Source organism: Nicotiana tabacum, chromosome 17, assembly GCF_000715075.1.
Source record: "Nicotiana tabacum cultivar K326 chromosome 17, ASM71507v2, whole genome shotgun sequence".
NCBI classification, from domain to species: Eukaryota; Viridiplantae; Streptophyta; class Magnoliopsida; order Solanales; family Solanaceae; genus Nicotiana; species Nicotiana tabacum.
In genome coordinates this window covers 1,068,831-1,094,452 of record NC_134096.1, presented here as the reverse complement: position 1 = coordinate 1,094,452, position 25,622 = coordinate 1,068,831, and the positions used below count along the sequence as shown (strand labels likewise).

Genomic DNA, 25,622 nt, shown 5'->3' with positions numbered 1-25,622 from the left:
GGTGGTGTCAGCCAAATACATAGTTGCTGCCCAGATCTTAGCAACCTCATCAGGAATGTTGAGGTGCTCAAAGTAGTCTTCCATTTTCCAAATGAAGTTCTCAACATCTTGAGTGTTCCTTCCACCCTTGAACTCTTTGGGTTTAGGAACCTCAACCTTGGTCTCACGCACCGTCACTGGACCAGTGCCACTAGCGAGCCTTGCTGCCTCCAGTTGTTGCTTTAGGGAGTCAACTTCCCCATGTAATGCAAATACAACCTCGGTCAGCTTGAGCTCAAAAATTGGTCAGTCCTTCTTTGTGCTCGTCAATCAAGCTATCTAAAGCCTCCTTGACGTCTCCCAACTCTTCTAGCGCAGCATACTCAAGTGAGCAGAAGTTGCTTTCAACAACTTTTATACGCCGGTTTAAAGTAGCTAAACCAGCCTCGGTGAGATCCACCCGCACGTCTAAACGGCCTGAAGTAGAACCATCACCTTCCTTGCCATGGCAGACCTGTTGTGGCGGGGGCTTATAAGTTTGAATCAAATTCGGGTGCATTAGGCGGGAAAATCAGTATCAGTTCTCTAAAATAATAAAAATATAAAAATAAAAAAAAAAATGAAGCAGAGAAGCAAAGTACGCAATCACCATTCTAATAATTGATTTTTATGAACCAAAAGTAACAAATTATCAATTTTATTAATTTCAAAAAATGAATTTCTGAAAGAAAAAAATAACACAAATAATCTAATAACAACTCAACATTTGATGTAAATCCAACTAAGTAGGCGTTTGGACATAAAAATTGTAATTTTTATGTCCAAGTAGTATTTTGAGTTAAGTTGAAAAATAGTATTTAAAATTTAAAATTATGGTTGGATATGCATTTCATTTAAAAAAATATTGCAGTATTGCGAGTGGAGAAAAAAGTTTTTTTAAATTTTTTTTGAAAAAATGGTCAAACCCACTTTTTGATTTTTGAAAAACTCATTTTCAAAAAAATCCAGAAACTTGCAAAGTTTCATGAACGAACACTTTTTTGAATTCTTTTTGAAAAAAAGAATCTTATTTATGGACAAAGAGGGCCTAAGTTGTCACAATCATTTTAAATTGTTTTATTGGGTTTGGTAATTAAAATGGGTCAACGAGTTTAAAAAGATGGAAAAAGAAGTAAACGAGTTTTAAAATATGTAATAAGTGAGTTGAGTTTTTTTTCTAATAAATACTTGCATTGGAAAATGTAACGACGGCGTATGAGCTATTTGAAATTCGAATTGTAGCACAGGCGCGATATGGTTCCGCAACAGAAGCTAGCTTAGCTAAAAAGAAAAAAAGAAAATGAATTCTGGGATCAATTACGGTGTGGATGATAAGGACCTAGACGACGCCGCATTCTGGGCGGTGATAGATTCTGCCGCCGCCGCCGCTTCCACCACTGTTTCCAAGCACCGCAATAATATATATGTAGCTCACAAACAGACTCCGATTAGGCCTCTTCCAGCTATCCCAAATCCTTCTCCCCATTCTAGTAATAGGCTGCCCAAAAACCCTAGAAATGGCGGAGAGATTTCAAATTGCCGGCCGCAGAAAATCTCCAAGATGACTCCGAATTCTTCTATGGTTATGGTAAAGCAGAACGTGCAGCGCTCGCCGGCTCATGTGACGAATTATTCCTCGCCGGAGTTGGATCGTAGCAATAACAACAGTCCGATTGGTTCGGAATGTTCTCCGGCGACTACATTGAGGCATTGTTTGGCTGCTCCTTTCCCAACTGTTTCTCTCTTCAAGCAGTATCAGAATGCCGCTATGGCCGTAAGTAACAAATTGCATATAAAGTTTGAAAGTACTTATGGCATATATTACCTGTTGTTAATGCCAGCACATTTATGTTTTAATTAGGTGTATGCTATTTGTAGACTCCGTCTTATTTCCTTTTGGCATCAGAAGAAATGTATCTATCTAGTATCTCGTCCTCTGTATCAAATGGTAATATTGGAAGTACTTCAGCCTATTAAACAACATAGATGTTTGATAGTAATTTAAGGACAGGAAGCTTAAACTATGGAGAATAAGATAGTATGTAGAGAATTAGTTAAAAATCACTGATAATGAATCAGCATCGTTGTACTTGAATTGAATCAGCAAATCATTTACAATAAAATCTTTGATATTTCTAGGCAAAACCTGGCTATCTCCTAAAATCTGGGCAATGTCTGCATCTTTACTAAAATTTTATTGTTAAATAAAAGTCACCTTAAAGATAAATACAATTATACTGCCTGTTAGTTTCTGTTAACATCCATAATCAGCAATTACTGCTATTGTTTTGTTATGATTTTTTTCCTTTTTTGTATACATAAGTTTGATTTCATCAGGGCTTAATAATCAATTAAACATTTCACAGATTCTGGAGAAAAGTGACTACACTATGATTTCTGGAAGTCCCTTCATCAAAAAAGCTGGTAATATAACATGCTTGGGTCATTGGTTTCTTCTACTCACAACTAAATTTTTGCTGCATAAACATGATCGTATTTGTGCAGGTTGGAGGAAGATATCCTTTTACTTCAATCTATCATATGAAATTAAAGAGAAGAACATCGAATTTGATGAGAACCGTAATGTTCTACGTGCTGAATTTATAGTTCGGGCGCACATGCAGTACGTTCTTTTGGTTCACCCACTATTCCTATTCAAACATGTCAGCTTTGCTAGATTTTCTATTTATTTTGTTCCATTTTCCCCCTTCTTTGTTTTGTTCCTCCTAGGGGTTCAAGGTTCTCAGATGGATGGGGTTCTTGTGAGCGGCGGGAGAAGAAATTTCTAAAACCAAATCATGACATTCCCAGCACGGCAGAAACCAGAGCCAAAAATAAAGCATGCCAGGTCAATATATATAAATCTCCTTCCTTAGGATCCCTATAAAAGATGAAGTAGCTTCCCCCACGTTTAGTTCATTTTTATTACTTCTAACTCTTGCTCACTGCTTCTTGTGTTGGTGGAGCAATTACTATAATGATTTAAGCTTTATCGTTGTCAATCGCCTGCAAATGCATACTGCATTTTCTTTTTTGATGAATTCATTGTACTTTGTGAGTAGGGTCTCCCTCTAGTATTGTTTCGTCCATATAAGGTGCATAGATAAACTAGAATAGTAAAACTACTTTGAAGCTTATTTCAGTTGTTTGGGCCCTCGTGATGCTTTTAGGGCTCGTTTGGTATGAGGGATAAGGAATAATTAATCCCGGGACTAAATTTAAGAAGAGTTTATCCCGTGTTTGGTTGGGTAGAAAATTACGGTATAATTAATCCCGGGATTAGTTATCCCGGGATTGTAGTGTTTTTTTATCCCCATGGTGGGATAACTAATCCCAGCATAATTAATCCTGGGATAACTTTTTTCCAACGAACGACCCCTTAAGGTCTAAGTTTGTCACTTTGAGTCCTGATCTAGCCATAGCTTAGTGGATATGCACAGGGCCTAATACTTACTGCTGGTTGTGTCTTTCCTAGCTTCCATCCTGCCTTTGTTAAAAATGCAGATGGATTTTCATTTGCTAACTGGAGCACTCTTTCTAGAGTCAGATCGACTGTCGGGCTTTTTTCTGCTATAGTTCATATAACAAATATGAATTCCTTGCAACACCATTATTCTGTACAAGCATATTTTCATTGTCAAATTTTTGTAGAACTAAACATGCCTCATGAGTATGACAAAAGAATATCAAATTTACAATCCCTAGGGATCACACCTTTTCATTCACTATACGGAAGTGGAACAGTCATCTATTGCCAAACATAAGAAGAAGAATAAATAAGCTTTTTATCAGTGTTCTTTTCCACAATTATACAGGCATTGTGCATATTGAAAGTGCATGATGCGTGGTTTACTTCCCCTTATCCTCGTTCTGGAATTGCAATCAACCCTATTTGTATTATTCACTTTCTGCTGTTTTGACTATTTATTATTTTTAATAATCTATCATTCTGTACTACTGTAAACTAGGTTTGTTAAGCAACTCAATGAGTTTAAACATTTGCAGGACCTGCTTGGAATTGGAGAATATCGACCTGGTGTGAGCCAGAGTACTCACCGGTAGAACTATCAAATAGTAGTAATTCATAACGTGCTCTATATCGAGTCATTTGCAGTTCCATTAATCACCCATTATAACAAGTCACCTCGGAACAAAGCTTGAGGTTGGGTTGTATGAAAAGCCATTCTGAAACAGGTACACAAAGAAGTTTTATGTACTGCAGTACACACCTAGTGTGCTTGTAACATCTAAAGCCAATCCCATACTTTGACTTCTAATATATTTTACTTTATTCTCTTCGCGACATGACACTAACTTCCAATCTTGTTGACCGCGATTATACACCCGGCATTGGCAGGGATTATAAATTTTATTGCCTCAATTTTCCAAGTTTGATACCATAGATTGACAGTTAGCTTGTCTTCATCATCTGCGAGCATATGAGCTTTGCCTTACCTTCTTCACTTTTTGACCCAAAATGTCACTTTTGTTTCTTTAGTGACAATGTGAAAATGGGCAAATGAGCTACGGCACTGCACTATAATTTTCTGTTACTTTTGAAAAAGACTACTTGGGTACGTACATGTTACCTAAGATACTTTAACTATTGTAATACAGTTTGCAGTGCCAAAAAAGAAAGAAGAGTTCTACAATGATTTGTTGAAACTCACCTTGGACAATCACTTTCCATTTGACAGGTTAGATTTCTCATGCGTTCTTGATTAGATTAAAGATTGAGGAAGAGTTTAACATAATTTATTTTCATATGATTTATGAGCAATCAGTGGTATAGAATATTTCAATCCAAAGATGAAATACTCTATTGCTCCAATTTGGATTGATTTACCTTCTTAAAAAGCATTTAAAAAGGTAATAGGTTGAAGATCCGAGTTCAATCATCTAAGAATTCAATTTTGTTAAAGGATATTGGCAATCATTTGTTTATAGTCACTCCCCTCTTATTGTTCCACTAGGTGCAGTTTAGCCCCGTTCTTACCACTTGCCCAAGCGCATGAATAAACTAGAATTATTTTTACAAAAAAGAAACTATAGATTTCAACATATTAACTAAGTTGTAATTCATCACGGTATCAAAGTAGCTGCTCTTTCTTTTTAGTCCAGTTTTTGCTATTTAAAATTTTAACATTTGTTCTTTTGATAATGACGTACCTTTGGTTCTGATTTTCGGACAAATGAGATACTTCAATTATTCTATGTTGGATAGCGGTTAAACTCGTACGTAACCAAAATGACAAAAAACATTATCTATAACGAAAACAAGCGCATAAAAAAAGTTACATAAATATTAATATCACATAAAATTCATGCGTTTTTTTGTTGTTGGGGAGTATGGGTGGCAAGTGGGCCGGTCTCGGACCGGTCCCAATTTAAACGAGTCAAACGGTCCCGGTCCTGGTGGTCTTTTTGTAATAATCGGCCCGGGATCAGGCCCAAGAACTAATGGTCCCGGGTTAAACGGTCCCGGCCTGCGGGCTAAGTGGGCCCAACAGATACTTTTTTATTATTATTATAGAAATTAGAGAAAAAAAGATGTTAATAAAAATATCTAAGACAATTTCTTGTAAATTTTATTATAGAAGTGTGACCTAAATTTTTTAATTCAAATTTAAAGACAAAATATTGTAAAGAGATATTCAAAGCAATGCGTTATAATTTTATTATAGCATTAAAAAAATATGGCAATATCTTTCTTAGTCTTCCTCCCCCTATGGAATGAGCACAACAAGGTGCTAATACCACCATTGAGAAGAAAAAATAAACTAATCAAAGATGTTCCAAAATACAAGTTACATAATACATACTAATTTTTGTTCATACAAGTTACATGGTATCTCTTACAAGCTTCATAAATCTATCAAGGTCCGGAGGAATTTTCGTTGGTGGTGGTGGAAAAGAAGCTTGGTCATCACCGCTTCCGGGCGAAGCAACATCCTCCGCAAGTTCAGCTAGCATTCCTTCGTAAGCTTCGTCTACCTCTGGTTGTGATTCAGCAAGTCCAAAATTTCTTCTTTGCGAACAGATCCAATCTCTGAAAAGTACTGATTTTTCCAAGCTCTCCCTCATAGACGCTCTATAATCACCGAGTTGAAGTCTTGCTTGACTGAAAGCGCTCTCTGATGCCACTGTTGAAGCTTGAATAGTTAAAATATCTCGGGCCATCCTTGAAAGAACCGGAAAGTATTTTTCTTTGTCCTTCCACCATTCCAAAAGATTAAAGGAGCCGTCGGGATTCACTTCCTCAATTTTTTGTGACAAATAAACTTCAAGCTCATTTAGTTGTGAAAAATCACTACTACTAAAACCTTGAGAATCCCTAAACCCTGCTCAAGCACTAAGTGCTCTTACTCCCACAGTTCTTTTAGATGATTGAGAATCAGAAGAAGAAGGAGTTGGAACATTTGGTCTAGCATAATCTAATGCAACTTGATAAGCATTATAAAATAGTTTGAGCATTTATTCTAATTGAGGCTATTGCTTCCGGAAGTTTAGACAACTCCCCGTCTTCAAGTGCTAAACCTTTATAAACAGTTTCATACTAAAATTGAAGACCTCCTAATTTCATACAAGGATTTAACAAAGCAGCAACACCATAAATAAGGAAAATAGGGAAAAAATATTTTTTAAACTTTTTTCTCATAGAATCAATAGCAAGTTTATAAATTTTTTCACACTCTGAAAAATGAGCAAACAAATTTGCAAGTTCTGCAATATAAACTAAACAGTTAGAAATAGTAGGATAATATTGCCCAGAAAATTCATTTGTAACAATATGAAATTTTTCTAAAAAATCTACAAGCATTTTAACATTAGCACAATCCGCATTTGTAAGGTGCTCATCATCATCACTTACATGAGCATTAAATATTGAGTTTATGGGGTTTCTATATTCATATGCAACAACTAAACTTTCATACATGTAATTCCATCTAGTTGGACAAGGTTTAGGAACCTTTCTTTCTCTTAGGCCAAATTCATCGCATCTTTTAAAATATTCTCTAAGTCTACTTATACGGTTTGAATAAAAAAGCCAGTTAAGAGCAATTTTAACCTTTTTAATTTTAATATTTAAAATTCTCATACATCACCCACAATTAAATGGTAAATATGACAAATACATCTAACATAAAAAAATGTTACTAAATGCAGGAATTAGTGTAGTGGTAAGCAAGGCTATAACATTTGTGTTACTAGTAGCATAATCTATAGAAACTAACATTATTTTATCACTAATGCAAAAATATCTACAAATATCCGTAACTGTGCTAGTAATAAACTGCCCTGTGTGACGTGAATTAATTATTCTGTAAGCAATAATGCGCTTTTGCATTATTCAATCCTCATCAATCTAATGACTGGTAACAGTAAGGTAATCACAGTAGAGTTTCATCAAAATCTATTTTCTCCTCATCATTTTCATCAATAGTTGGATTAGAATAAAGAGCATTCATTAATTCATGGTCTAATTGTTCACCAGCTCCAACATTATGGCAAAATTGACTCTTAGTAAATTGTAATAAACTATTATCGCTATCAAGAATAGCAGGTGTAGGACGGATATTGGGATTGGGTCGGGGAGCCGGAGGCAGTGGAGGAGGAACAAATTGGCCACTAGATTCGCCACTCTTGGATTTTCCCTTATTTTTACCAAAAAGTTTTTTTAAGGAAGCCATCTTAATTAATCAAATAATAGAAAATAAATAAAACAAACAAAATTATAATATTAAAAATTATGAGTTGGAACGAGTTTACCGAATTGACGAACAACTTGTTGAAAATTGATTATCGTTGAAGACTTGAAGACTTCAATTCACCAACTTCTCAATTTTTTCACAAATTGTAACAATAAAGTAAGCAATAGTAGCAACTATAGAAGAAAATTAGAGAGAGATTGATGATTTTGTGAGAAAAATAAAAGAATGAGGGGGTATTTATAGTTGAAAATAGGAAAAAAGTGTAATTATAAAAAGTTTGGGGTTAAAACAAAGTTGGGGGGTTAAATGGCTATTTTGTAAATAGCCAACGGGCAAGTTTTTTTTATTTTTTTGAATTTTGATCGTTGGGACCGTTTGGGCCCGCCAAAGACCGGTCTGGTCCCGGGCCTAGCGGTCCTAAAGTGAAGAACCGGCCCGGAAGACCGGATCAGGCCCACGTACACGGTTCTAATCGGTTCAGGCCCGTTTAGGCCCAGAAGACCGTTTGGTCCGCGGTTCCGGGCCGGTCCCGGTCCTGGACCGGCCCACTTGCCACCCTTATTGTGGAAGATACATAATGCATTGCAAACAAAGAATATCGTTTGGTTCTTTCCTGGTAAGGTTTTGTATGTTAAAGTGCTTCTTTCCTTGTAGTAAAGATGCTCAATTCGAACTATAAGATCGTTGTTTCAAATACTTTAAGGTCCTAAATAAAATTACTCTTTTGATAGTACGATTGGTAATTTATAATTTTTTAATTCTTGTTAATGTATTATAATTTGGTTTGGATAGGAGTATATCTGATTGCAATTAGATAGAGAGCCTGAGTCTTATTGTTATCTCATTGAAGAGTTTGATTATAACTTTTACTCTGTATCATCTTATAAAGCTATACAACCAAGCACAAAGGTGCGTAGGTTATTTCATAACATGATATCAGATAGCCTTCAAGATCCCCTCTGAATTTTATCTGGTCGACCACTTCCGTTGTCTCTTTATTCTCCATATTCGTTCTTGCTTCGCCATCTACCCCAAGTATAATTCAATAATTATTCTGGTTTTTTTACTCATGGCTGCTCAACCTCCCAACAAACCTTACTCAGTACACATCAAAGACTTGGTTCCTGTTTGCCTCGACAATTCCAACTACATGAAATGGAGTCATCTTTTTCTTCTTGTTCTTGATATCTATGAGCTTCAGTATCACACTGATGGTTCTGGCATTGTCCCTCAGTGTATGATAATTGATTCAACTGGAAACAACGTTCCCAACTGATACGCTCAAATTACACATAAATAAATGGTGTAAGGTGGTCGATGTCAAATATAATAACTCAATTAGGTCGGGGTCGAATCCCACAGGGAATAGGTGAGAAAAGGTTACTTGAATAGTGTGAAACTTGACTTAAGTCGTAATCCTACTCCGTTAGCTTAAAAGAGAGTGTTGTAATAATGAGTTATCGAGAAAACTATTTTGTTATGAGAATGTAATTAATATGATTAAGGAAACCAAGGTTGTGTCCCCATCAATGGAATGGAATGCTATCGGTGTTAATATGATATATTTCTAATGGAAGGTCCTTTGATATGCAAATGGTTTCTAAGTGACTACCCAATATTTTCCAATAGTTGGGTAGTATTTTCTCTTTATGATTTTTCCAAATATAAAAGAGTTACAATTAAGAATAATTAATTTATGCCAAATAGAATCCACTTATTCCTAGGCGATTCTATTAAACAAGGTTTAAAGCCTTGAGTTTTTTATATTCAATTCTACCAAACCCTAACCCACCTTTCCAAGTAAAGATAGAGTGAAATGGAATTAGTTAATGTTTGCAACCACTAACAATAAATGAAGCATAAGAAATGAATAAATATCAACCAACCATTATATATATATATATATTCAATGGTAAACACCCATTAACATTTCACTCATTTAGGATCCACAACCTTAGTATTTAAGACTAGCTACTCATACTAGAATCCAAGAACAAAGCAATAAATGAAGTCATAAAGCTTACAAAGATACAAGATTCTTTCTTCAAAAGCTTCCAAAATAATGGTGTATTCAATGCTCTAAAGTAGCCTCTTTTTTCATATAAGATGCCCCACAAACCCCCTAGTAAATCTATTTATAATAGGCCAAAAGTCGGGGTCAAATTTAGACAAAAATGCCCCTGCAGAACACATTTGCGACCGCAGAATGGGTCGCAGATCGTGTATGCCGTCCGCGGAATTACAAGGTCGCCGCATAATTGCATGCCCAGTTGCCCAGTTCCCCATCGCATATCCATTATGCGGTCCACATATTGATTATGCGACCGCAGATTGCGTCGCAAACAGGGCTCTCACAGGATCTCATTTGCACTTATGCGGTCATTATGCGGTTCGCAGAAGCGTTATGCGACCGCATAATGGGCCGCATATTTCTCTCTTCAAGAGCTGGACCACCTGTTTTAGTTTGCGGTTGGTTTGCGGTTCGCACAACACTTCTGCGATCACAGACCTGCCGCATTTCTGCCCTTCTGTGGGTTTTTGTCTTCTTTTTCGTGTTTTTGGTTCTTCAAGTCTGGTACGCTGCCAAACACCAAAACGTGATAAGAAATAACTAAAAATGTTTTAAAAGACGAGTTAAAATTTATGTAATTAGTATCAAAAGTGCCGAAATTCTACGGCACATCACCAACCTAGAGTATCTGAAATGGTGTCAACTAGATCATCTTATAATGACTTGGATCAATGCAATAGTATCACATGATCTTCTTCCTATACTCTATGCTGCAGTTTCTGCTCAAACGGCATGGCTATTCTGAAAAGTCATTTTGTTAACATTACTACTGCACGCGAGATGCAAATCAAGTATCAACTTCAATCTCTCAAAAAGGGTAATCTATCTATTGATGCCTATATGGGTAAAATAAAGCAGTTAGTTGATTCTCTTAAAGTTATTGATCGTGTTCTAACTAATTTCGAGCTTCTCTTTAAGCCTTGAATGGGTTGCCACCATCATATGAATCCTTTGTCACCATGGTTATTAAACGTCATGTTTTCGTACGTAAAAGTACGTCGTAAGTAAACTGATGGAAGATCATAAATGTGATCATCTTTGGAAGTATATAAAGTAAGTTAATCATGTTACCTTAGAGTTTATAAATTTTAAGATCATGAACAACAAGTACCAAGAGGGTTGGAAGGTTTATAAGCTAAACGAATTGAAGAAAATAAATTTTGTCGAAAGTCAACAAGTTGGGAATGTTATAACTCGTACCTTTAGGGTAAGACAGTGGTACTTAACATGATAAGAAGGTTATATTATGAGTTACTCTAGTCGTATGATAGTCGTGTGTTAAGTTTTGAAATCAAACGAGTTCTGGAACAAAAGTCGTCACAAGTTACATTAATAAGTTTTACTGAAATTTGGATCGAATATCACTGATCTCTTGTCTCAATATACTTGGATATACGGAGTGATCCACCCATAAAATTAAATATCTACGAGTCTAGCTTCCAGCGCATATTTGTGTTTTCGCGAGACTGCGCAAATTGCATAAGTGACAAGTAGATGTGTCACCTACTTGCTTAAATGAAAGGACCAAATAAGTCCACAAAAAAGGGCTATTTGGGGTCGGACAAAGGGCCCTTTTAAGGGCTGATTTCCTTCATATATTCCACTTATTATAGAGCCAAAAATCAGAGATACACTCCAGCAAACTTTTCCCAAAAATTTAACACAAAATCCTAAATGATTTTTTTTCTTTTCAAGTTCTAGTTGGAGAAAAACCTAAGAGTTGAAGAACCAAGTTAGGAGCTGAGATCTTCACCAAATAAGGTAAGTATAGTTCTCTCTTTCATCCCTTTTTTATGCTGGAAAGTTAGATAAATTCATTCCGTAATAGTAAGAACTCATAGGACGGTGATCGAAAGCTGTGAGTTCGAGTTGCTCAACTTGTAGTGGATTGTTTTGTGGGATGTTTCGTGTTGCTGTTGGGTTTTCTGTTTTTTCTACTATTTTTATGGAGTTTGGGAGGAGAAAGGATGTGGATTATCACCACATAATGGTGGGGTGGTAGGTTGGTCATTCGACGTTACATTTTCGGGTTGTTTGACACAACTATGGTTGTCGTTTTGCGTATGAAATGATTGGGGTGTGTTAGGCTATTTTGTGATATTTTGTGATGGATATAAGGTTGGTAAATGATGTACATATGTTGTTATTACTGTGTTCTTATTGTTGTTAATGTTATCTCGAATTGGGAGGAAGTAAGGATTATAGGGGAGATGTTTCCCGTTTTAATATAAAATAAGCTTGTCGTTCGTTATGCGATAGTTGTACCTATCATAGCTTAACGATAGTATTATTATCGTTGTTGTAGATTAAGGTGAGACGAGACGAGTTCAACGTAGTTATTGGACAGATTGTGTTAAGGTATGTTAAGGCTAAACCTTTCCTTCATTTTGGCATGATCCCGTAACTACATGCGTTTGATAATGAGACATAAAGGAAAGTTCATATTCTTGAATTTATGTACATTATCCTAGTCTCATAAGTTATGGTATTCTCCCATATCGGGACTTTATATTCAGTTAAGTATTGTCTTCTTCCAGTCAAGAGAACAGAGAGTCTATATATATACAGTATTACAGTATTTTCACCACCATCGAGTTATAATCGGTGGGTAAGTCCCTATTGGACAACCTTTGATCAGATGATAAGTTATATACCGAGCTTACCGTGGTCAAGCGCCTACGAGTGAGCCCAGAATGGCCGAGATACCGAGCCTAGTATGGCTGAGCGCCTATGAGCGAGCCTACTACAGCAGAGCAGTTACATGTACCGAGACTTATAGGGCCAGACAACTATTTACTTACTATATTGAGAGAGTTGAGTCAGTATTAACAGATAAGCATATCTTCAGATCATCTTTGACTCTTAGTTATTTTCAGTTATTATATTATCAGTTCAGTTTTAGCTTTCACTTATTTTGTTGCCTTACATACTGTATACATTATTTTGTACTAACGTTCCTTTTATCGGGGACGCTGCATTTCATTCCTGCAGGTTCAGATAGACAGACAGATAGAGCTCCTCAGTAGGTGTTGTCTGAGTTCAGCTCGATCGGTAAGCTCCACATTATTCAGAGTTGCCGGGTCTAGGGTTTTAAGTACATATTGTGGTGTATACATATACATACATACATATATATATATATATATATATACATACATACATACGGGCCCAATTCCGACCACAACACAACCATCAGTAGAGGCTTGTATATATATCTTGTTAGTCAGTGCAGTATGTTAGCCTTGTAAGCCTTGTATGTATATTTTTTTGGTTTATTAGCTGTAGTAGTTATGACGGCCTTGTCGGCCAGCTTTATACTGATGTTCAGTTTTATATTTTATTTTACAAATTGTCCTGCAATGTGGCCTTGCGGCCAAAGTATCACATTGTATGTTCAGTATCCCTCATTCTCAGGCTGGTACGCTCGGTCAAGTGAGGCACCAGGTGCGGGTCTCGCTTCCCCATGTTGGGGCGTAACAAACTTGGTATCAGAGCAGTTCTATCCTCGAGTGTCTATAAGTCGTGTCAAGTAGAGCCTTGCTTATAGATTTGTTGTGCACCGCATTATATAAACAGGAAGCTATAAGGCATTTAGGAGTATGTTACCCTTTTTTCAAATCCAAATCATGCTATAGAGTTGAGTCATAAGCGTTTGAGCTAGGACTTATGTTTGCTAATGACACGGAGATGTTTACAATTAGAAAGATTATAGCTAGCTATAGGTCTAATACAACAACAGGTAAGGGCTCTAATAGAGAGAGAGTTCTTAACAACGTGGCCCAGTTTGGGGGCCTATTAGATCGTACATACCGGATGTGCAAATTTCCATCTTAAGACCCTAAGATGAGAATATCAAACACACCTCGTGAATAGCAGGCCATGGGAGTATCAGACGGTAAAAGTATAAGTTTCTACAGGTAACAGAAGCAAGGTGAATGAGGGTACGAAGTACCAAGTTAGTGAAAATTATCAGTATTTACAATTCAGGTAGAGAAATATAAGCATTCCAAGTTACCTTCAACGGTAACAGAGGTATGTAAAATTTGCCAAACCCATCTCAGTTATGCCATATGGGTGTTAACATATACAGTTTAAGAGAAGGATGGGATATCAGGATCCAACAAGGGTTAGAGTAACCCAAAATGGTGGATGGATTGTTAGCATTAGCTGACATTTTCGAAGGATATAACAAACGTGGTAATAGTTCTCTTTGTGAGACACCCAAATGGTGTACTCTAGAATAGTACAGTTAGATATGAATATTGGAATGTTTAGGAATTTCAGAAGATAAGCACCTGAATCCTAGAAGGGATAAATATTTACCTTAGTATGGCTCCCGTACCAAATAAAGAGAGAATATTAGGCGACCCGAAGAGCCAGTGGATCGAGCAAGGGGAGCTAAAAGCGAAAGAATATTTTGTTGAAGTTTTCAAAATAAGGTGATAGATAGAAATATTAGTAGGAGAATAAGAAGAGAGTAAATGAAGTATTATGAGAAAGATGTGATAAATGGGTGATAACGGTAAATCAAAATACGTCAGATGCCAGAGTCTATAGTCAAGTGAAAGAAAAGACAAGAGGTAACAAGCCTTGAGACAATAAAAGAGTATAAGCCATAAAGTCATATCCTCATTTCGAGAAATAAGTTGGTGACTCCAACGTGATTACCAGAAGGAAAAGTTAGACCTTTAGAGTAATAGAAATCATTATGGGCTAGTGAACAAGATAAACTAAACATGAATTAGGGATCAGAAGACTTGATAATAGTCGACATCGTAAGAATTTCATAGATCGCGTTCCGGCAATAATAGAATTGACTATGGAAGAATAACCTTTAAAGGTCATTCTGGAAGATACTTCCCTAAAGAAAGCACTGTGAGCAGAGTTAAGCTTAAGGGACTAAGTGTGCCAGTTACACTAGGTATCACCCTCGTACGTAATAAATTTAGTTATCCCTGGTACAGAAGAGTTACCACAAGGCGAGTAAAAGTTAGTGAAGATGTGAAAAGACGTCAAAGATGAAGAGGTAAAACATATGTAGGTAAATCTTCATAGTATTAAATGTTAGTACTCCCATAAAGTAGGAAAGATGGTGTGATGTGATATTAAGTCGAAGTTAAGTGGTTCAAGTAACTATGGAATGGTAAAGGAAGAACGCGGTAAAAAATGCGAAAGGGATGAGATTGCATTTATTCAGATGCTACAAATATGTTACGACTCTATAAAGTTATGTAAGCACGACACCGAGAATAGGAAATAAGGGTTCCCTGCCAGTATGTTAATTGGTAAATAAGTGTGAATGGACACTTGATACATTAAACGCCAGTGCGAAAAGTAAGTTAAGACAAAAGACATAACCCAAGAGAGGCTACGTAGAATATAGATATGAGCATGGACTGACGAGTAGTTAGTAGTTGATTTAGGAAGAGCCTAGTTATGGCTAGAAAAGAGGTCTCAGATAAATCAGCAGATCATGCAAGATAAATGTAGTGAAACCCAACGTATGAAATTCAGTCTCGCGGATACGAGATCGTAATATTGGAGAAATATGCATATAGGAGTTGGGGTAGTTAAAGGTATTGTATAAGTGTTACAGAAATAAACGAGAGTGCCACTAGGCAGACAATCAAAATTTCATTTCAGAAGCAACCCTACGAGTACAAGGACGCGAAGGTAAGAAACTAAGGATAAATATAGGTGAGTGAGATCATCAAAAATTCTTTCAAGTATATGATGTAATAAGATCGCAGCTTTACAAGAGTCAAAGGGTCTCCCCTAAGTACTACAACGAAAGACTAGCTGAGGAAATAAGGAAGAAGGCATCAACCTAGGTATAGTAACCTGAAAACGAAATGATCTTGTAACAATAGTCTCACTACAACATTGTATGCACTCCATAAGAAAGTGCCACCTATCATAACTAATGAACGGGAAATAAAAATCAAAAGTAATATTCAAGATCATATGAGTTTAACGAAATTCCAATATGCGTGGCCACTAAGATAAGTCTAGTATTTATGCAACAAGTGGCAGAACGACCAGGAAAAGTAATTGCCTTCGTTTAAAGACAGATAGGAAGGTACAGAAGGAATTATTCGATCTATGAACCAGAGTTAGTTATATTATGACCGCACTTATGATTTCAGAGTATTATCCATGCATCATATATGTTGGCATTCTTACAGTTATATGAGACTCCAATATAAGTTAAAAGAAATAATTGAGTCAACATCATAGACAAAGGCTTGAATTATTAGAAGATTATAACATGGATGTTCCATAGCATCCATGAAAGGTTGTAATAAGTAATACATTGATTCGCAGATTGGAAGACAACTTAAACCCACTTAAATCAGATGTACATTATCCTAATCTCATAAGTTATGGTATTCTCCCTTATCTAGACTTTATATTATATTAAGTAATGTCTTTTCTCAGTCAAGAGAGAAAAGGGTCTCTATATATAGTATTGTATTTTCACCACCATCGAGTTATAATCGGTGGGCAGGTCCCCATTGGACAACCTCTGATCAGATGGTAAGTTATATACTGAGCCTACCATGGTCGAGCTTCTATAAGCGAGTCCAGAATGGTCGAGATACCGAGCCTAGTATGGCCGAGCGCCTATGAGCAAGCCTACTATGGCAGAGCAATTACATGTACCGAGTCTTATAGGGCCGGACAACTATTTACTTACTATATTGAGAGAGTTAAGTCAGTATCAACAGATAAGCATATCTTCAAATCATCTTTGACTCCTAGTTATTTTCAGTTATTATATTATCAGTTCAGTTTCAGCTTTCACTTATTCTATTGCCTTACATACTCAGTACATTATTTCGTACTAACGTACCTTTTATCGGGGAGGCTACATTTCATGCATGCAGGTTCAGATAGACAGACGGATAGACCTTCTCAGTAGGTGTTGTCTGAATTCAACTTGATCAGTAAGCTCCACATCATTCAGAGTTGTCGGGTCTAGGGTTTTGAGTATATATTGTGGTATATATATATATTACATGGGTAGGTCGAGGCCATGTTCCGACCATAATATATCCATCAATAGAGACTTGTAGACATATCCTGTTAGTTAGTGCAATATGTTGGGCTTGTAGGCCTTGCATGTATATTTTGATTGGTTTGCCAGTAATAGTTATGACGACCTTGCTGGCCCAGCTTTATAGTGATGTTCAATTGGAGCTAGTCTCAGTTTAGTTTTATATTTTATTTTACAAATTGTCCTGCAATGTGGCCCTGCGGCCAAAGTATTACATTGTATGTTAGAGTCTCTCAGTCTCAGGTTGGTATGCTTGGTCAAGTGATGCACCGGATGCCAATCTCACCTCCCCAGGTTTGGGTCGTGACAATAGCTTCTAATCAAATACCCCCTCCATCATTCACAGAACTTTGGAGTCAACTTATAACAAAAGAAACACATCTTGAACAGCTTCATGGTGTCCCAGCTTCGTCATCATCAACGACTCTTGTTGCAACCAATATACCCAAAGCTGATGTTTCTCCTTTCATTACATCATTTTCTTGTGGTAATGGACGATCAAGTCGCGGGGAATGTAATGATGGCCGTTGGCAGAATCGTGGTCGAGGTAGTAGGTAGAGCTGTCAAAATAGGCTTGGCCTTTGAGGTCAACCCAACCTAGCCTGCTACTTGGGTAATGTTGGGTTCGGATTTTTTGAGCCTATTTAAAATGGAGGTTATAAGCCCGGTCCAAGTCAGCCCGCTGGCCCTTGAAGCTTGATCGAGGCTGGTCCTGGGTTGGCCCATGGGCCAAAATTAATTAGATTTAAATTTAAATATTTAATATTTAAAAAAAATAAAAACTAAAAAAGTTATTAACTATAATCCCAATTTCTCAATCCTAGATTACTCATTTACCCTTCTATATCAACTAGAATTTAGATTTTTGATATGCATGTAGTATGACAAGATTAGTTTTTCTTTTGCTTAATTAATAACGAACTAGAAACGTTTTAAGTGGCCAATAATAAACTTTCTTCAAAATTTTTTTTTACTTTAAGTGGCCAATGATCATTTTGATTTACTTTAATATATTATTAATAATTAAACTGCTCTTCAGTATAAAAAAGACCAATTTTTAATACCCAAAAAAATTGATAACACTAGCAAATTTCATGAATTTTAAAAATATTATGGACTATAATAACGAAATTAGCAAATAATGTTAAACCTAAATTAAAAATCTCAGCATATAAACTTATTGAAGCAATCCTTATACCTGATAAAGTTGAAAGAAAAGTATTAAAAAATATTCATGTAACGTTAAAAAAGAAGAGCTCGAGATTGTAACGACTCGGTCGGTCGTTTTGAGAATTTAAGTCTCGTTCGGCGGTATAAGGCCTTGAGCAGCTTCATATTATGTATATTAACTTGCGTGCATAGTTGGATTCAGTTACCGGATGATTCAGAGTGATTTGGGACACTTGGTCCCTAAAACGGAAGCTTAAGTCTTAGGATTTTGATCGTAGTCGGAACTGTGTGAAGACGACTCCCTAATGGAGTTCTATCGGTTCCGTTAGCTCCGTTGGGTAATTTTGGACTTAGGAGCGTGTCCGGACTGTGAATCTGAGGTATGTAGCTGATTTAGACTTGAAGTGGCAAAAGTCGAATTCTTGGAGATTTGGACCGGAAGTGGACTTTTTGATATCGAGGTCGGAATGCGATTCCGAGAGTTGGAACAACTCCATTATGTTATTTGGGACTTGCCTGCAAAATTTGACGTCAATCCAGGTTGGTTTGATAGGTTTCGGCATGAGTTTTAGAAGTTGGAAGATTTGAAAGTTCTTAAGTTCGATTCTTGGTCTAATTCGTAGTTTCGACGTTGTTTGATGTGATTTGAGACTATGGGTGTTTAACGGGCGAGCTGGACACAAAAGCAATCAGCATGTCCGTTTAGCTGTTAGCGGGCTGTATTTTTTTGGATTTTTTTATCCGTCCGGGTTCGGGCTTAGCGGGCTGGACCGGGCCGTGCAATTTTTTTTTTAAAGTAAATTTTATTTTTCTTATTCAATGTTATTGATACTTAAGTGTTTGCAAACTTTTAAGGCTTAGAATTAAACTTTGAAGTTTAAAGTTTTAAATTTAAATTTTATAATGTTAAAATTAAAATTTGAAAGTAAGTGGCTACAAAAAATTATTTAATAAGACCTATATGTAAGGATCAAGCTCCGAAAACTTTCATTTGATATTTTTATTGAATAATATATAATACTTCAAATTAAGTTGCAAGTTCTTTTTTGATTTTGTTATTTCTGAACTTGCAAATTAAAAGTTTACAACAATTATAAAAAACAAATAGTACATTACATGCTTTGCATCATTTTTGTAAGTTCATCCATGTCAACATGAGGTTCTTGGTTTCTGACATTGGTTGAATCAGAACCATAAACCATTATATCTTCAATTTCTTGGCCCTCCCCTTCATCTACCTCGTCACGCCCTTGATTTCGTCGTTTTGATCTTATCCAATCTCTGAAGCACACTAGAATTTCCAAAGCGTTGCTACCCAATGAATGACGGGTATCTCCTAGTTGCTGCCTTGCTTGGCTAAATGCGCTCTCTGATGCGACTGTTAAAATCGGCACATTTAGCACATCTCGAGCCATGGCCGAAAGAACAGGAAATTGATTTGAGTTGCTCCTCCACCAACCCAATGGTAGAAATTCCTTTGTGCGGGGCTCGCTGACTTTTGCAAGTAGAATTGAAGTTCATCAATATTCTTGCTACTGGTTTGTTGATGCTCCCCTATTGTAGACCAAATCAAATAATCTTCAACACCATCATTATCATCCAAAGCACTGGTCCCAGATGTTTAAACTGAACTTGAAGAAATATTTGCATCTACAGCAGAAGAAGCATCAACAATGTTAGCATAATAATTATATAATGTTTCTAAATATTTGTGTAGATCAGAAATACAAGTGTCAATATTCGGAGTTTCAGTTGGTCCAATATCCATATAAGAATATAAAGAAGTGATTAATTGGCGACAAGTGGTCATTTTGATAGAAGGGTTTAAAATAGCACCAATTAGGTAAATAGGGGGAATTGGGTAAAAATATTTTTTAAACTTATCTAGCATAGATTCAACAACAGAAGTATATCCTTCTTTCTTCTTCAAATTATGTAGTAAAAGAGAAATTTCAGCAATATGAACTAAACCATTTGCAATAGTAGGATAATAAGCTCCAGAAAACTCAAGTGTAGCCACATAAATTTTTTGTAAAAACTTTACAACATCTTCAATGACATCCCATGTTCTAGATGTTAACAAACAGCTAGGATCGGTACAATGAGAATTAGCAACTTCAGTTATAGGCATTCTATATTTATAACAATATTTTAAGAATAAATAAATAAAATTCCACCTAGTAACTATTTCTTCAGGCATGAGTCTTGGTTTTAATCCATAGTGTAGACATTTTTCTTTAAATGCATTTAATCTAGCACTTCTAATATTTCCTCGAATTACACCAACAACTCTTCTAACTAAAGTGATATCATCTCTAAATAATTCAAGGCCACTCTTCACAATCAAATTATAAATATAACATGCACATATGAAATATTTCAGGAAGTGGTGGGTGTAGATGTAATTTTAATATTGTAATAGCAGCATTGTTGTTAGAAGCATTATCAAATGACACACACAAAACTTTTTCTGCAAGATTATAAAATATAGCAACTTCATGGATAGTATTACTTATAAATGCACCAGTATGACTTTGATCTTCATCATATTTAAAAGCAATAATACGTTTTTGCATACAAAAATTACCATCTATCCAATGGCATGTAACAGTCAAATAATCATTACCATTTACAGCACGACCAATATCAGAAGTAAGAGAAATTCTACAAGAAAGACTCGCGAACAAATAACGTATATATGTCTGATATTGTCCAAAAAGCCTAAAGATATCAGCTCTACAAGTATTTCTAGGAATACCTTTAAACAAAGGGTTATAAATTCTTTGAATATAAGTAACAAGATATGGTGAAGCAGCAAAACTAAAAGGTAAACAACCTAAAACAATCATTTTAGTTAATTGTTCCCGATCTTTCTTAATATCGTATTTACCCATTAACCCTCCAGTACCCGGGTTAAGTTTTTGTTGCCCATCTTCCTCATCTACTCCCCAATCAAGAGGGTGGTTTTCTACCATGTGCCTACGAAGTTAACCCGTTCCCCCTCCCTTACCGGTCTCATGTTTATAAATATCCTTACAAATTCTACATCTTACATAATTTTTATCTTCTTCTTGTCTGCCAAAAAAATTCCAACACTTACTTCTTAATCTTTGATTCTTCTTAATAGGGAAGGGAGGCCTACTTGTATTACCACGACTTTCACCCCTAATATTTTGAGTTTGACTAGCATTACCAGGTGTAGCTGGTGGTGTTTCAAGATTATCAGGTGATGGAAATGGAATATCATCTAAATTATCATCTAAATCATCATCTATACCATAATTTTCTTGAAGTCCCTCATAATCTACATTTAAATTTTCACATGAACTTTCAGAAATATGTGTAAAGCTACTAGAAGAACAAGCACCACCTCTTGATCTTTTGGAAGTTTTCTTACTACCACCTCTACTAGTGCACGCTTTTTTGGCTGCTCTAAATATATCAATTATGTAAATTAAATTAATAATTATAAATAATAAAATAAATATACACCAAAGAAGAGAAAGATATAGAACGAGTGTACCGGGATTCCGGATGTCGCACTAAATTTGATATCAAAAACCAAACTTCAATTGATAGATCGATACTTGATAGTTGATACCACACTTCACTTGAATACTTGATATTTGATAATAATAATTTTGTAATGGCTAAACTAAATATTTGATAAAATTTGAAATAATAAGTAATTGAGAATTTAAGAACAATAATCAATAATATCAAGAGAGAATTAGAGTAGTAAGAGAGTGAATTGTGAGGAAAAATGAAGAAGAAGAAGAAGGCGGCTATTTATAGTTTTTAAAAATCGGGCTGAACCGGGCTATAGCCCGTTAACGGGCTTAGCGAGTTCCGGTGCACTGGTATCAAAAAACTGTTTGTTTGAAACCCGCTCCCTGCCCAACCCGTCCCAGCCCGCCCCCCACGCTACAGTACCGGGCTGACCCGGGTTGTAAACGGGTCAGCCCGGCCCGATTAATAGGTATATTTGAGACCTCAAGCGAGTTCGTGTTAGGTTATGGAACCTGTTGGTATGTTTAGTCGGGGTCCCGGGGGCCTCGGGTGTGTTTCGGATGGGCTACGGGTCATTTCCTTCTATTTTTGAACTGCTATTTTCTGTCATCTGGTTTCCTTAATCGCGTTCGCGTCCCTTCTTTCGCGTTCGCGAAGAGTAATTTTGGAGGAGGAATTAATTGTTCTTCGCGTTCGCATGATCACGTTCGTGATCGCGAAAATCTGCTTTCTCCTTCTTCGCGTTCGTATCTGTTCCCTCGCGTTCGTGTAGTAGAAATTGGGAGCTGGGGGCTGTTGGCTATTTCTTCTCCGTGTTCGCGTCATTCTTCCCGCGTTCGCGTAAGTTCTGTTTCTTACCCTTCGCATTCGCGCCCCTTAGCTCGCATTCGCGTAGGGTTATCCTGGCAGCCTACATTTTTCTTCTTCATGAATGCGATCCTTTCTCCGCGTTCGCGATGCTTTAACACCTGGGCAGAATATAAGATCTTCAAATAGAGGGTTAGGCCATTTTTATCATATCTTGACTTGTAGAGCTAGGTTTTGAGCGATTCCTTGTGGGTTTTTCAAGCAAATCGATTGGGTAAGTGTTCTTAACCTAGATTTTATTTTATTCCATGATTTTATCTATATTTTTATCATTTAATTTGTATTTTGAGTTTAGGAAAATGGAGGTTTTTGAAGAAAAGTTTCAAAATGAAAAATCATGATTTGAGGGACGAATTGGTATCGGAATTTGATAATTTTAGTATGGTTGAACTCGTATCCTAATCTTCATGCTTATCGTTGTCATAAATTAGCTTATCCATCTGTTGCGTGTATTTTTCTTAGTTATAGTCTTAACCACAAAGGTTACAGGTGCATGTATTTAACTACAAAAAGAGTTTATATTAGTCGTAGTGTTAGATATATAGAGCATGTCTTTCAATTGGGTTGTGTCTCGAAAGATATTCCTTCAGTCACCCCTTCTTCTTCCCTTATTTTTCCTGCCCTAATTATGAATATAGATACTTATACTTCCTCCTTTTCAACTTCTCCAATTACTTCCTCTACGCCTCAATCTTTCACTGATATGACTAATCCAAGTTCAACAATTATATCTTCTCAACCATCTAATTCATCTACCTCATATTTACCTTCCACCTCTCATTCCATGATTACGAGAAGTATGGTAGGTACTCAAAAACCAAATCCCAAATATACTCTTCTTACCTTTTGTGATGATCTGACCGGTTGTTTTGAGCGTTTGTGTTCCTTCTTGCTATTTGAAGTCTTGAATAGTTTCGTAAGATGTATTATGACTTGTGTGAATTGCCGGTCTTGGTTTTTCAGGTGATCCGATAGTGATTTGGAAGAATGAATTTCATGTTTGAAGCTTTAAGTGGAAAAGTTGATTGAGTTTGACTTTTGTGAACTTGATCCCGGAGTAGAGTTTTGATGGTTCCGTTAGGTCCGATGATAATTTTGGACTCGGGTATATGCCCGGATTTGTATTTGGATAATTCTAGAAGTATTCAGCGCTAATTGGCGAAAGTTAGAAATTTGAAGGTTTGGAAAGTTCATAAGTTTGACCGGAAGTTGACTTTGATTTGGATTTGGATTTGGATTCTGGATTTGGATTCTGGTTTAGGGGATTTGAATAGCTTTGTTATATCATTTGGGTGTTGTGTGCAAAATTTGGGTTCATTTCGTGTTGATTTGATATGTTTCGGCGCGAGTTTTAAAAGTTTAAAGTTCAAAGTTCATTTGAGTTCAAATTGAGGTGCGATTCGTCATTTTGATATTTTTATTTGTGATTTGAGGCCTCGAGTAAGTCCATGTTAAGTTATGTGACTTGTTGGTATATTTGGACGGGGTCCCGAGTGGCCCGAATGAGTTTCAGACGAGGTTTGGATCATTTTTGTTTCATATTGAATTGCTCAAGAGGAACTGGTTCTATTGTTGCACACCTTCAATTGGTTTTTCGAAGGTGCGGTGGCCGTTGAAGCGAAGGAATTAGTGCATCTATGAAGAAGGATAGGTTTGTGAAACTATTGCAGAAGCAGAGTGGGAAGCGCACCTGCGTGTGCGCAGAAGCGTGATCGTTGGCGCAGAAACGAAGTCCTGGTCTGGGAGCAAAGTCCACAGGTGCGGCAGTTGAGCGCAGAAACATGACCGCAGAAGCGGAGAAATGATCACAGAAGCGATGATTGCTGAGTTTGGGCCTGTTTGCAAAAACGAAGGCTAGGTCGCACCCGCGAGTCCGCATAAGCGGAAATTGGTTCGCAAATGCGAAATTGTTGGGCAGATTCTATATATTTTTGAGGTTTTGGTTCTTTTATCATATTTTGAGATTGGGGGCTTAGATTGAGACGATTGTTGAAGTAATTTTCACCATATGGATTGGGCTAAGTGTTCTTTACTTGATTTTGATTTTATTTAATTAATCCATCTTCATTTTTGGCAATTGGTTGATGAATTTTAAATAGGAGATTGGGGGTTTTGTCTAAAACTTCATAAAGCAAATTTTTGAGTTTTGAACATCGATTTGGAGTTGGATTTGAGTGAAACTAGTATGGTTGGACTCGAAATTAAATGGATTGTCAGATTTTGTGAGTTTTGTCAAGTTTTGAGGTGTGAGCCCGGGTTTGATTTTTAGTTGATTTTGGGCTTTTGAGTAAAGATTCGACCTTTATCAATTGGAATTGTTTCCTTAGACTTTATCTGATGTATTTTAGTTGTTTTGGCTAGTTTTGAGCCGTTCATAAGTCGGTACGCGCTGGACGGAATTTTTGGAGCATCGTTTGGCTTGCTCGGTATTGGATTTAACTTGTTCGAGGTAAGTAACACTTTTAAACTTGGTGCTGAGGGTATGAACCCCGAATATACGTGATATGTGTTTGGTGTTGAGGTGACGCACATGCTAGGTGATGGGTGTGTGGGCGTGCACCGTATAAATTGTGACTCGATTATTTTTGTGATACTGTGTAGTCACCTAATCCTATTTGTATCCATGAAATCTCTATGTGCTAGAGTGATGGAGGTGTGATCCATATTAGAAACCATATCTAGGCTATATGCTTATCCTGTTGGGACCCACTAGGGTCTGAGTTATCTGTTTATATTGAGATTACATACTCAATCATACGCATTCATCTACATATCATATCCTAAGTCTCTGTCACCATTTATCGATACATCACATCATTATTTTTGGGCTGATCTTTCATAATATTGTGAGCCCGAGAGACTGGAGAGATTGATGACTGAGTGAGATCGAGGGCTTGATTGTAAGGATATTGATGGGATCGGGTTGCACGTCGTAGCAGTTACTGTTGATTTATGCCATGATTGGCTTATTATAGCACTTGGACTGATGGAGCCCCTCCGGAGTCTGCACACCCACAGTGAGTGCAGGTACCTACTGAATACGAGTATGAGTGCCGAGAGAGAGTGCCGAGAGAGAGTGCTGAGTGACTGTGAGGGCTGAGTAATTGGAAGAACTGAGTGACTGGGAGGAATGAGTGGATTGATACTCTGAGAGTATGCATATGGTTGTTCACTATGTTGTATCGCATTCGACATGCGCATTTTTCATATAGGCATA

At 36.7% G+C, this 25,622-nt stretch overlaps 1 protein-coding gene across 2 annotated transcripts; it reads left to right on the top strand.

Moving 5' to 3' along the window:
- Window positions 1–1,217: 1,217 nt before the first annotated feature.
- LOC142171365 (uncharacterized) lies at window positions 1,218–4,711 on the top strand. Of its 2 annotated transcripts, XR_012700929.1 has the most exons (6): window positions 1,218–1,792; window positions 2,385–2,442; window positions 2,524–2,641; window positions 2,749–2,866; window positions 4,024–4,212; window positions 4,636–4,711. XR_012700929.1 is itself a non-coding variant. In XM_075233733.1 (5 exons), exons 1-5 carry the CDS (start codon window positions 1,319–1,321, stop codon window positions 4,078–4,080), a joined length of 825 nt encoding a protein of 274 aa, XP_075089834.1. In that variant the 5' UTR covers window positions 1,218–1,318; the 3' UTR covers window positions 4,081–4,313. The 2 variants fall into 2 exon arrangements, 1 of the variants encoding a protein (XP_075089834.1); XM_075233733.1 differs by lacking the exon at window positions 4,636–4,711 and having other exon boundaries at window positions 4,024–4,313.
- The last annotated feature ends 20,911 nt before the right edge of the window (window positions 4,712–25,622 follow it).